The sequence below is a fragment of the Typopeltis vanoorti genome, chromosome 24 (genome assembly GCF_054136105.1).
Source record: "Typopeltis vanoorti isolate ZY-2024b chromosome 24, IOZ_Tvanoo_1.0, whole genome shotgun sequence".
Taxonomy (NCBI): domain Eukaryota; kingdom Metazoa; phylum Arthropoda; class Arachnida; order Uropygi; family Thelyphonidae; genus Typopeltis; species Typopeltis vanoorti.
This window is the reverse complement of record NC_143572.1, coordinates 37,519,476-37,532,210: the sequence shown is the minus strand read 5'-3', so window position 1 is coordinate 37,532,210 and position 12,735 is coordinate 37,519,476. Positions and strand designations below refer to the sequence as shown.

Below are 12,735 nucleotides of genomic sequence, written 5' to 3'. Positions count from 1 at the left end.
ACCTGAAGTATATAGCTTGTTATTGCTGCTAATGAATATTCCTTCACAAGTTCCCAAGTACTGATGATATCTTGGCCTTCCAAATCTTCCCTCCATGGAACTCCCCCAAGTTGATATCTAAGACTATTATAATCACCTGCCTTATAATTCCACATACTTCCTTTTCTCTTTTATTCTCCTGCATGTCTATTCATCTTCCAAGTCAAAACCACATGGTCACTCTCTCCAATTGGGGGGGGGGGGGGGGGGGCAGAGATGCCATCTCAGTTATAATCAGTTCTTGTGATGCTATGACCAAATCTAAAACTCTCAAACTTCATCTTCTCTCTGCTACATGTGGCCTAAAACATATGTCCAAAAATTCCAGAAATTCCATTTCCTTATTACTAAATGCAGTTTTCTCTTCCCAATTTATACTGCTGTAGTTAAAATCTACCATAAGAATCATTCCTCTTGCACTTGCCAAGCTCAACTCCTCTCTAAACATCTGCACTTTATCCTCTATGCTCTCTGGCTTATAGCTATACTCCTAAATAAGTTTTCAACCATCAGTGCCATTGCCCTCCAAATCATCATATATCACTTATCATAAGTGCCACCACCACCACTGTGTTTTCCCTTCCGATCCTGTCGAAAAATGGTATACTCTGCTATTTTTATTCCTGTCAGTATATCATCTTTCATCAACCACATCTTAGCGATCCCAATAATGTTTGGACAGGCTGATGCCATCAGCACCACCAATTCATCTCCTTTATTCCGTATATACCTGACATTAGTATAAATCAAGGCACTGGCACTGTTTCTATACCTATTATTATCTCCTCCAGAATCCAATGGATTCAGCATTACCCAATGTATTCCCCCTTCTCCCAAGCACCTGTTTTCACAAGAGACCACCCCTGCTGCCATCCACCCTGATAATTCTAGTTTCCCTGCATTGACACACTAATTTGTTCAGAGAAGAGTATTCTTTTCAGATGTCTACATCCTTCCTCAGTCATATGCAATCCATCTCTTACACACTGTTCTTCTCTATCCTCAAATGCCCTCTAAGTATCCACGATTTGACACATTCTGGCTATTATACTATTCATTATTGATACTCTTCTATTCAGCTCTGCATTACCATGTAGAACACACACACACACACACACACACACACATGCTTACATACACTATCTTCCCTCTCAGTTTTCTTCCATACAACTTCAAGCATGAGACTCAAATCTCTTGCTACTCAATTTCCACTGCCTCTCAAGTCATTCGTGCCTGCCATCACAATTATCTCATCTACTCTTTCACCTTGCTTAATTGCCATAATCACACTATCTATCATTCTTTAAAACACTCCTCAACCATTCTATTTTGTACAGCACAGCTCATCAAGTCTCTGTACGTCACGCCTCTTACCACTCTGTTTCTTCCTTGCTCATCTGCACTCCTCACTCTCTCTCTTCTAATACTTTCTTTCTATCTTTCCTCCCCTACTTACCTGTTGAAGTCCATTATACTAATGTCTAACTCACAAAGTTTTTCCCATTTTTTACATTTTCCACATATATGCACTCTCCAATCTCTCATATGCCACATATCTAATTGTCAGGATGCATATATTCCACAAGCACCGCATACCACAAAATCCTATAGTATGATGTGCAAAATGTAGTCCTTAAATGGGAGGGGGAACTTGGTGATAAGCCATTGTGATAAGCGGAACAGAAAAGATGTTGATAATGCATGGAAACTCATAAGGCAGTATCTGACAATAGCAATGTCGACTGCATACCGAGGGTTAAGCGAGTAAATAGAGTGGGAGTGAAATGGATGAACAGCGAAATCAAGCAAGTTTTGCTGGAAAAGAAAATGTTAAGGAGAGGTACAAGACAGTTGGTGGTGATCTGGCCTATAAAGAGTATAAGGTGCAGGCTAAGAAGGTGACATGTAAAGAAAGTAAAGATAGTAAAGAAAGAAAAGGTGCAGTATGAGAGAGATTGGCTGGTCAGGCCAAGGTTAACTCAAGGGAATAATTCTGCTACAAGGGAATGACAAGCAAGAGGAAGAATAACTATGGTAGACTAATATTGATGGATAGTCATGGCAGTAAAACTAACAGCTGCAAAGGGTGCAGTGGAATTTTATTGAACGAGCACTTTATCAGTGTATATCATACTTGTCTAAATGATCTGGTGCAATATATAGAAGGGAGGCAAGTATTAGGAGAATTGGAAGTGAAAGAAACAGAGGTGTATCAGGTGTTGGCTGGGTTAAATGTGAATAAGGCTGTGGGATGACATATCACCACATATGCTTTAGGAATATGTGCACCACAGTTGGTTCAGGAATATGTGCACCACAGTTGGTTATGCCCTTAACACGGTTATTTAATGAAAGTGTTGCAGTGGGTAGTATTCCTAAGGAGTGAAGAGAAGGCAAAATAGTACCACTCCACAAACATACTTCTAAGATAGAAGTTTCCAACTATAGGCTAGTCTGAATAACTGCAGTTGTGGTCAAGGGATTGGAGAGATTGGTAAGGAATAGAATACAAAATTGGGTTGATGAACATGGCATTCTTTATAATAGTCAGCATGGATTTGTAAAGGTAGGTCCTGTTTTAATAATTTACTTGCATTCTATGATAAGATGATAAGAGTGTTAGATAAGTTAGAATCATACACAGTGATATTCTTAGACTTTGCAAAAGCGTTTGATAGATTACCATGTGATAAGTTGGTGTACAAGCTGCACAGGATGGGAATAGATAGTATTATATATAGGTTAGATGGATCATAGATTGTCTCTCTGAGTGATACAGTAGGTTGTGTATGATGGAACAGGGTCTCAAAAAAGGAGGTAACCAGTGACTTGCCCCAAGGGCTCTGTTCTTGGCTCCTGCTGCTTAACTTGTTTGTAAACGATATATCATGTGGAATGACTGGGTATCTTCAGTTATTTCCTGATGATGCAAAGTTTGGAAGAATTATAGGTAGCACTGCTGATGCTGAATCCCTTCAGGAAGATAGGCTTTTTACTTGAACAAGTAACACACTGATTTGGAGGAAAATTGTAGATATGAAGTTATTAATGATGTAAATTTTTCATGTAGTACTATCATATCCTGTATATCCCTTCAGGGTATATATCAGGAATCATGATGATGATGATGATGACTGATGTGAAAAAAAAATTATGTGTATTTATATTTAAAGAAAAAATATTAAAAAGAAATAAGGTACTTTAAACTGCATACAGAATTTTGTACAGAGTAGAAAATGTAATATGTCTTAACTGTACATATGTAAATACTCTATATGATGATAATAGAAAAAAATTATTATTATATAAAGTAATTATATCCATTGTTATTGTGTATATATATATATAGAGAGAGAGAGAGAGTGTCTTCTTCTTCTTCTTCTTCTGCAGCTTTTCCCACTTAAGTAGGGTCGCTGTTTGTGGTGAGTCTCCTCCATAACTTCCTGTCTTGGGCTGTAGCCACATCCAAGTTCTTCATCCTCAAGTTCTCCTCCACCATCTCCCTCCATCTCTTCTTTGGCCATCCACGCTTCCTCTTCCCCTGCACATCCATCTGCATGACCTTTCTTCCCACATACTCTTCCTCCCTCCTCATCACATGACCAAACCATCTCAATCTTGCCTCCTGTATCTTTGCTCCCAAGTTCGTAACTTTCACCGTTTCCCTTATATAGTCATTTCTCAGATGATCCTTTCTGGTCACACCACACATCCACCTAAGCATTCTCATCTCTGCTACCTCCATCCTGCTGATGTTATATTTCCTCAGGGCCACAGTTTCCAAAGCATACGTCATAGCTGGTCTCACTACTGTCCTGTACATTTTGCCTTTTAGTTTGATCGGCACCCTCTTATCACATAGCACTCCAGCCATCTCTCTCCAGTTCCTCCAACCTGCTTGTATCCTGCATCCCACTTCCTTCTCAACCTAACCATCCTCTTTCATTGTTGAACCTAAGTATCTAAAGTCACTGACCTTCCTGATGACATTTCCTTCCAGATCCAGATCTATCTCCTGGCTGCCATCCACTTTGCAATACATATACTCAGACTTACTTCTGCTCCATCTCACACCTCTCTCTTCCAGTACTTTCTTCCAACTGTCCAGTTTGGCTGCCACTTCTTCTCTTGATTCTGCACACAGCACGATGTCATCTGCATACAGCATAGTCCAAGGCACGTCTTCTCTCACGTCCTCCATCACCACCTTCATCACAATATTAAACAGGAAAGGAACAGACTTATTCAGAACTTGATGCAAGCCAACTGTCACTGGAAAACTTTCTGTCTCTCCCAGGCAGGTTTCAACTCCTGTCTTCACATTTCTGTACATCTTCTGCACCAACCTGATATATTTCTCAGGTACCTTCTTCAGACACATCCAGACTTCTTGCCTTGGCACTCTATCATACACTTTCTCCGGATCAAGATCTTCATCTTGATCTGGAGAAAGTGTAGATCCAAAATGGAGAAAGTGGAGATCCAGATCAAGATCCAGATGAAGAAATAAGGGAACTTCCAGTTACCTCATTTCTTCATCTAGCACGTTCAAGAATTCATCTTTCTCTTCTGCTGTACAGCCAATTTGTGGGACGTATACACATAAGATGACCAGTTCTTCTTCTTCTAGACACAGTTTCATTCACATGATCCTGTCATTCCTCCTACCCACTTCCAGTACTTCACCCTTCAATCTGCCACACACCACAATTCTGACACCATTTCTTTCCTCTTTATTTGCTCCAGAGTAGAATAATTTATACCCATCTCCTAGTTCCTTTGCCTTTTCTCCCTTCCACCTTGTCTCCTGCATGCATATATATAGAGTGTAAAAATTGCAAAAAGCATCTGTAATAATCATCACTGTTAATATTATAATAATATACATTGTAAAAATTATTATTCTTATTTAAAAAATATTATATGGGGTGCTTAAGGGTCAAAGCTGTATAACTGAGAGGAGACCTCCACATAGCCTTTAAAGGAATGCGGAGAACCGACCAGGGCTTCTGACCTAATGTCCAATCCTCACCTTCTCGTGGTGCACCCTGTTGGGTATCTACTTTGATACTGAACGAACGAGGATGGGCTGGCAATTTGGGATTTAGCCGACCAAATTGTATTCTTATTGGTTAAACCAAAATAAAAAATGATGGTACAACATGACAAAATTTCATGCCGGCTGGGGCGTCGCCCGGTTAAACAAGGCCCCCGTTGTTTTCGCCAGGGAACCAGGGCGAACAGCGAAAAGTCAGCTACTGGAACAAATCTGAAAACAAACCCCAACTCAACATCACCAGAGTTAAAGATCGGTACTATCAACGTAAGAAGCCTGAATGGCAAAGAAATGGAGCTAGCTGAGGAATTAGATAAGTACCAGATCGACATAATAGGGGTGACTGAAACAAAAAAGACCAAAACTGGTGAGATCTTTCTGAGCAATAAATACAAAATGTTATATTCAGGCAATAACAATCAAGGAAAAGAAGGAGTAGCCATAGTATTCAACACAAAATACGAGGCTAATCTTCTTGAATGGCAGTCAGTCTCAAGTAGAGTAATGTGGGCAAATATGAGAATGGGGAACTGGACAATGAGACTTATTTGTTCCTATGGTCCCATAGAAGGTTCTACTAAGGTAGAAGTGGAGGAATTTTTTGAGGCTTTAGAAAAAGCAACTGACACAATGAAAAAGGAAAAGTTGGTCCTTGTTGGGATCTAAATAGTAGAGTAGGAAATGATTGTGAGACATACAAAAATATTTTGGGAAAATTTGGAGAAAAGAGCAAAGCTAATAATAATGGCAAATATCTGTTGGATTTCTGCTCAGGACATGGACTGGTTATTACTAACACCATGTTCCAACATAAAAATGTGCACAAATTCACATGGAGAGAAGAGGCTAGGAATAAGAAAAGTCTCATTGACTATGTTATTGTTGATAGTGATGTTTTCTCCCTGGTGCAGGACACCAGAGTGTACAGAGGATTTGAAATTGGAAGTGATCACTATTTAGTCTTGAGCAGGATAAAATTGAATTTCATATTGAAAAGAATAACATGTAAGAAAGTTTTAAAGCGAATAAAAGTTGAGCAGCTCTCAGATGTAAACTGTAGACTAAAATACAGAAATATTATTGAAAAGAAAATGAAAGAGTTTGAGAACAGGAATCAAACCTTGGAGATTCAGTGGCAAACTCTGAAGGAAACATTGATTGATTCTGCCAGAGAGGCATGTGGTGAGGTTGTGTGCAAAGATAAAAAAATCAGAACTCCCTGGTGGACACAGGAAGTTAAAGAGGCAGTGAAGGAAAAGAAGAAAGCATATCAAAAGTTCCTGGCAAATAAGTCAGCTTTTACTCTTACAGAATACAGAGACAAATGTAAGAAAGCTAAACAGTGTGTAAAACTAGCTAAACAAAAGTCATGGGAGGACTTTGGCAAGAATATAGAAAATAAATATCAAGAAGGTGGCAAAATATTCTGGAGGTTGTTGAAGAAGCTTAGGAATGGAGGAAAGAGTGCTGTAAAAGGAATTAGAGATGATAAAGGTGAAATGAAAACAGGAGAAAAAGATATCCTTGAACTATGGAGTAATTACTTTGAAAAACTGCTAAATGAAACAAGCAGTGATGACAGCACAGTGATAAAAAACACTGACCAGGCATGCAGTCAGGAATACATATCCATACTCGAAGTAGAAAAAGCCATCAAAGGCTTGAAATGTGGAAAGGCAGCAGGAGTAGATGATATTCGACCAGAAATGCTGAAGTATGGTGGTATAAGAGTCTTACAGTGGCTGCACTGCATAGTTCAGAAAGCCTGGACAGAGGGACGAATTCCCGATGATTGGAGTAGAGCTCTCATAGTACCCATATATAAAAAGGGAAATAAAACTGAATGTGAGAATTACAGAGGTATTTCCCTACTGAGTGTTCCTGGCAAGATCTATGCAAGTATACTTGAGAAACGGTTGAGAAGAATTGTGGAAGAAAAGCTTGGTGAAGAACAAGCTGGATTCAGGCCAAATAGAGGCTGTCAGGATCAGATCTTCACTTTACGACAAATAGTCGAGAAAGCATGGGAATATAACAAAGATCTGTATTTAAGTTTTGTCGATTTGGAAAAGGCATATGACAAGGTGCCAAGAGAGAAGCTATTCAATACGCTGCAGTTATATGGTGTCAATGGGGCATTATATCAAGCAATACTTAGTCTTTATTTGAGTTGTGAGTCAGCAGTTAGAATTGAAGGAAGTACAGGAAGATGGTTTAATGTTAAATCTGGTGTGAGACAAGGATGTACATTATCCCCTCTGTTATTCATTATCTATATGGATCACATTATGAAGGAATGTGGTATTAAACCTGATATCAAAATTGGAGATGTTAATGTCAGCTCTTTGCTTTATGCGGATGATGTTATACTTCTAAATAAATCCGCTACAAGTCTGCAAGATTCTCTGACTAAATTGAATAGCTGTTGTAATAGATATGGTATGAAGGTCAGCAATAAAAAGACAAAGACAATGAAAATAGGCAGAATCATTGAAAATGTCAACTGTGTTGTGAATGGAAAACCTGTGGAACAAGTAAAACATTTCAGCTACTTAGGCACAATTTTTACTGAAGATGGTAAACTAAATATAGAAATAGACAACAGAATCAGCAAAGCTGGTATCGTGGGAAATCAATTGAATAAATTCATATGGAATAAGAAAGAAATTAGTCGGAACACTAAATTAGCTGTATACAAGACTGTGTTCAAACCAATTTTAACTTATGGATCTGAGAGCTGGGTCAGAAGTAAAACACTTGACCAAAGACTAGAGACCGCAGATATGAGAGTCCTGAGAAAGATTAGAGGCGTGAACAGATGGCATCAATGGCAATATCATATTAAAAATGAGGATATTAGGAAAGAACTTGACATTGTCAGCATCCAGGAATGCGTTAGCAGAGCTAATCTCAGATGGTATGGTCACTTAAATAGAATGGGAGAGGAAAGATTAGCAAAACAAGTGTTGTCTGCCAGGTTGGCAGGAAAACGACCTAGAGGAAGACCAAGATATAGGTGGATTGATGCGGTACAAAGTGCGTTAGACGATAGAAATATAAGATCTGATAATGTTGGAGTCTTGACAAGTAACAGACTGATTTGGAGGAAAATTGTAGATAGGAAGTTAGTAATGATTTAATTTTTTCATGTAGTACTGTCATATCCTGTACACCCCTTGAGGGTACATGGCAGGAATTTGATGATGATGATGATGATGAAAAAATATTATGCATGTGCAAATATATGTTATGCACAATTGTGTTCATGTAATGTATGTAATTAATCTGAGAAATAATAAAATGTTAAAAAAAAATATTAGACAATACCCCATGGAGTCAAAGACTCATCTGCGAGGTCCTTTTGTCATACACACAGCTCATCATTCTGCATTTTAAACACACTGAAATTCTCTGCAAACACCACCCTCTCAGGCAAGGCATTCCAATCATTCACAACTCTGCATCCAGAAAACCTGTTTCTCACTCCCCTGCTCATACCCTCTTTATGCAGTTTCCAGTAATGACCTCTAATTTCCCCCTGATCTCCTACTATTTTCTGTTGAACCTCTCCAACATTTATCCTATAACAACCCCTTACTAACTTGTAGGTCTCTATCATATCTCCCCCTCTTCCTCCTATCCACTTGACTCTATAAATTTCATCACGAGTTTGGAATGCTTCCTATGGAGAGAGGTTGAAGAGATGTGGATTACAGAGTTTAGTGGATAAGAGGAAGAGAGGTGATACAATATATTTAATTTAGTGAGAAGATTTTATCAGATTAATCCAGAGGGGATTATAAAAAGAGTAAAATTTGAGAGAGGAAAAACCACAGGTCATTCCTGTGGTTTTTCCCCATTAAAGTTATGTTAACGTGTGGTGAAGAAGGATGTGAGGAGTAGATTTTTTACACGGAGAATTGTCAGTGAATGGAATGCATTGCCAGAATGTGTTGTTAATGCAAGGAGTGTTAAGGACTTTAAGATTCTATATGATAAATATGTTGTCAGTTGAATGAACCTTCCATGATGAGTCTGTTGACTCCATGGAGGGTGTAATAATAATAATATTAAGTATTCATGAAATGTAATTCATAGAGCTACTCAACATTGCTTTGTTGCATTCTTAACTTCATTTGTACATTATCTTACATATGATTTTAGAACTTAAACTGCATACTTATTTATAATTCATAAAGACTGATCAGTAATGTTATTGTGTAATTTATGTGGGTAGAATTATAATCACTATTGCCAGTAAGTGCTATTGATGAACAATGCCTGTGCTAAAAGTATTGTATTTTTATAAAGCAGCTTATCCACTAATGTAATTTCATTTTCATGTCAAAATTTATCATCATCATTTTTATGATTACTGCATGAACAAAAATGAAATTGTATTCTACACTTTCAGACTCACAAGCTTTCCAGGCTATTATGTTCCAAGAGATGGACGTCTGAATACTTACATTGAATATATTGATATGTTACCAGCAACAGATCATCCTGAAGTTTTTGGCCAAAATCCCAATGCTAATACCTCGTTTCAGTTTGAAGAAGCTGAATTGTTGCTTGCAACACTAGCATCACTGCAACCTCATACAGCTGTCATTAGTAGTGAGAGAGTCGAGGATAAGGTATTAATTCCATCTTATGTTCTTTTCTCTTAAACAGTTACCACACTTTTCAAATATTTTAATGTAATGTATGCAAGTTCTTCAAAATTGCTATTATACATACCATTTAGAGAGAGAGAGGGAGATTTATGTGCATTATCAAATATTATATAGTTGGCTAAAACATTGTTATAGCAAACTCATCTGAAGTTAATTATTCTAAAGGCAGTTCATCTTAGCAAACTGTTCTAAAAGATACTTACCATAGAAAACTATGGTTCGATTTAAATATTAAAAAAAATATAAAAAATCGGTCAAATTTTGAAACTATCAATGTTTCTACATATATTTGGCTTTAAAATAAGGTTGGATCTTTAATATCCCCTATGTCTATTTTACATAGCCAAAATGAAGCCTCATGATTCTTTCTTATATAAAAAAGCATTTTTATATAAATTTGATTATAATGAGCATAGTGATATAAGGCCCATTTTTATGGGAATATTTAATAACCTTATAAGCTTTTATTATTTAACAGTAATTCATTTATTAACTTACTTTACTGTTCCTTTCCCTTCTTAGGTATTGCAGATGAGTTTGGATGTGCTTGAAAATCTACCTGATCCTGTGGATGAAACTGCCGTTACCACATTACATTCAAATGAACCTTCTCCAATTAATGTAGTTTTAGTACAAGAGGTAAGCTAACTAATGTTAAAAAACTATAGTATTATTGTTATTGCCATCATCTCAAGAGAACCGCCATGGAGGCAAGAAACTCATTGGAAGCCTGTCTAGAACTCACTGAGTTGGTCAGACTGGTATATAATGGTAATGGCAGTTCGGTGTAGTTGGTGAATTAAGTGGTGGACACAGAGAATTGTAGGGTAGGTGCTCTCCCTCGATGAGTCTTTGGACTCCTTGGAGGTGTCACGAAATAATAGTAATAGTAAATCATTCACTGTCTGCACACATTTATCAATCCTGGGACAACTTTCAGAGACTGCCACTCATTCCTATCAGTTCCCATAGTACAACCCTCTAGAAAATTTCTGGAGCCAATTCCTGAATCACAGTAGTTATGAATACTGCAAATTATAAACAAAAAATATCTCTTTTACTATGGGACAGATCGACATACCAGGAATTGGATCACAATCCACTAGCAGACAACTCAGAAAATTAAACTTACTACTAGATGAAGTTGTAAGCCAGGATGCAGACACCATAGAAAAAATTAAAACTTATTTTACTAGACCCCCTTTGGTTCTATGGTCTATCTAAGATCCATAAGGATTCTTCCTCTTCATCCAATTATTTATATGTCTATAATTCTGTATAGATTTGCCCACTTATTGCATAGCCAAGTTTTTAGCACATTTATTAAAAGCTCATGTTGGTAATTCCTGTTCCTTTATAAAAAAATTCATCCAATTTTCTAGATAAAGTGAAAATGTTTCAGTTTAACCCACTGATTTAATGGTTAGTTTCAACACAGAATCTCTCTTCACTAATATACCTCTAGAAAATACACTACATCTGCTTTCACAAGCCTTTCCACAAGATATAGTGAAATAATTTGACTTCGTTATTCACTCCATATATTTTCTTTGTCAGAATAAGCTCTACAGTCAAATTGAAGCAACTGCCATGGCAAGTTCACTCTCTCCTGCTCTCGCCAATTTCCATTTAGAACATTTAGAAGATATCCTGTTCTCATCCATATACCTTTAGCGTTCATTTTAGGATGGCTATATAGATGACGTTTTTGCATCTGGCCCTAAAATGAAGAAATATTACTTAATGCTTTATCTATTATAAATAATCTACATCCACAAATTAAATTTACTATAGCAATAGAAAAAATATAACAAATTATCCTTCTTAGATATTCTACTCTTCTTCTCATCATCAGATGAACTAATTACTTCTGTTTATCAAAAGCCTACTTTCATTGAATGTTACATTCAACAACAATCTGCTCACCATCCCTCCCAAGGACTTGAATGATCAAAATTTTAGTGTAACGTGTTCTAGATCTTAGTAATTACAGCAAGAACTCTTAAACATCAAATTATATATGAAACTTAATGGCTTCTCAGAAAGGACCACACAGCATCTTTTTTCTGGGATTTCTATAATCCTAGTTCAAATAACAAGAAAATAATATTGAATCCCTATCCCATATATTTCTCTCATCTCAGAACCAATTTCCAGAATTCTTAAGAAATACAATTTAGTGGCTACATTTATTCCTGCCAGCAAATTATCATTTTAGTTTCTATCTTCTAAAACAGTGCTTCCCAAACTTCTGGATGTCAGGGCCCCCTTTGGAAAAATTAAAATATTTCACGGCCCCCCTCGAAAAACAATCATAATATAGACATATATTATGATAATATTTATTGTATTTATATTCAATACAAAACATACACAGCAAATATTGCAAAAATCAAATGCAAATATTACATTTTTAGCATCTTATATACACATTTGACATGGCACATTATCTCATATTTTTATATAGATAGATATATTGTTATTGTACATTTGCAGTACAAGCACATGAAATGTAAAATTATTAGTAATAAAGACGTTTCTTTTAAGATAAAAAAATCTACTTAGTCTTAAAACATTTTAAATTTGTTTTCATTATTTCACAGCCCCCCCAACAAAACCTATGCCCCCCCCCCCCAAGGGACCATGGCCCACAGTTTGGGAAGTGCTGTTCTAAAAGGCTCCCTCCCTCCTCTGTTTCAGTACTGCTACACAAAAAGTCAATATCAGGTGAAATATTTGAAACTGCAATTCTTAGATTTCTGCTTTGAAATGAAACTTATATAAATAAGCATATACAGTATTTACTAATACTCATTAAGCGCAGAAATGTGCAGGAAGCAAAATTTGTGAACCCGCACCAATGTGTGATTTTTTTCCATTAAAATATAAAAAATAACAAAAAAGAAATAATAAGTAATAAAAATTAAATATGTTTCTTTTAAGATAAAAAAAAATCTACTTAGT

At 36.7% G+C, this 12,735-nt stretch overlaps 1 protein-coding gene across 1 annotated transcript in view; it reads left to right on the top strand.

Annotated features, from left to right (window-relative positions):
• Positions 1–12,735, top strand: part of kl-2 (dynein heavy chain 2, axonemal kl-2) — a 1,497,432-nt gene that overhangs the window by 1,326,213 nt on the left and 158,484 nt on the right. Inside the window, exons 51-52 of the mRNA XM_090414156.1 lie at positions 9,510–9,732; positions 10,294–10,410. Of these exons, the coding sequence (XP_090270282.1) occupies positions 9,510–9,732; positions 10,294–10,410 (340 nt within the window). The remainder of the gene's footprint in view (positions 1–9,509; positions 9,733–10,293; positions 10,411–12,735) is intronic.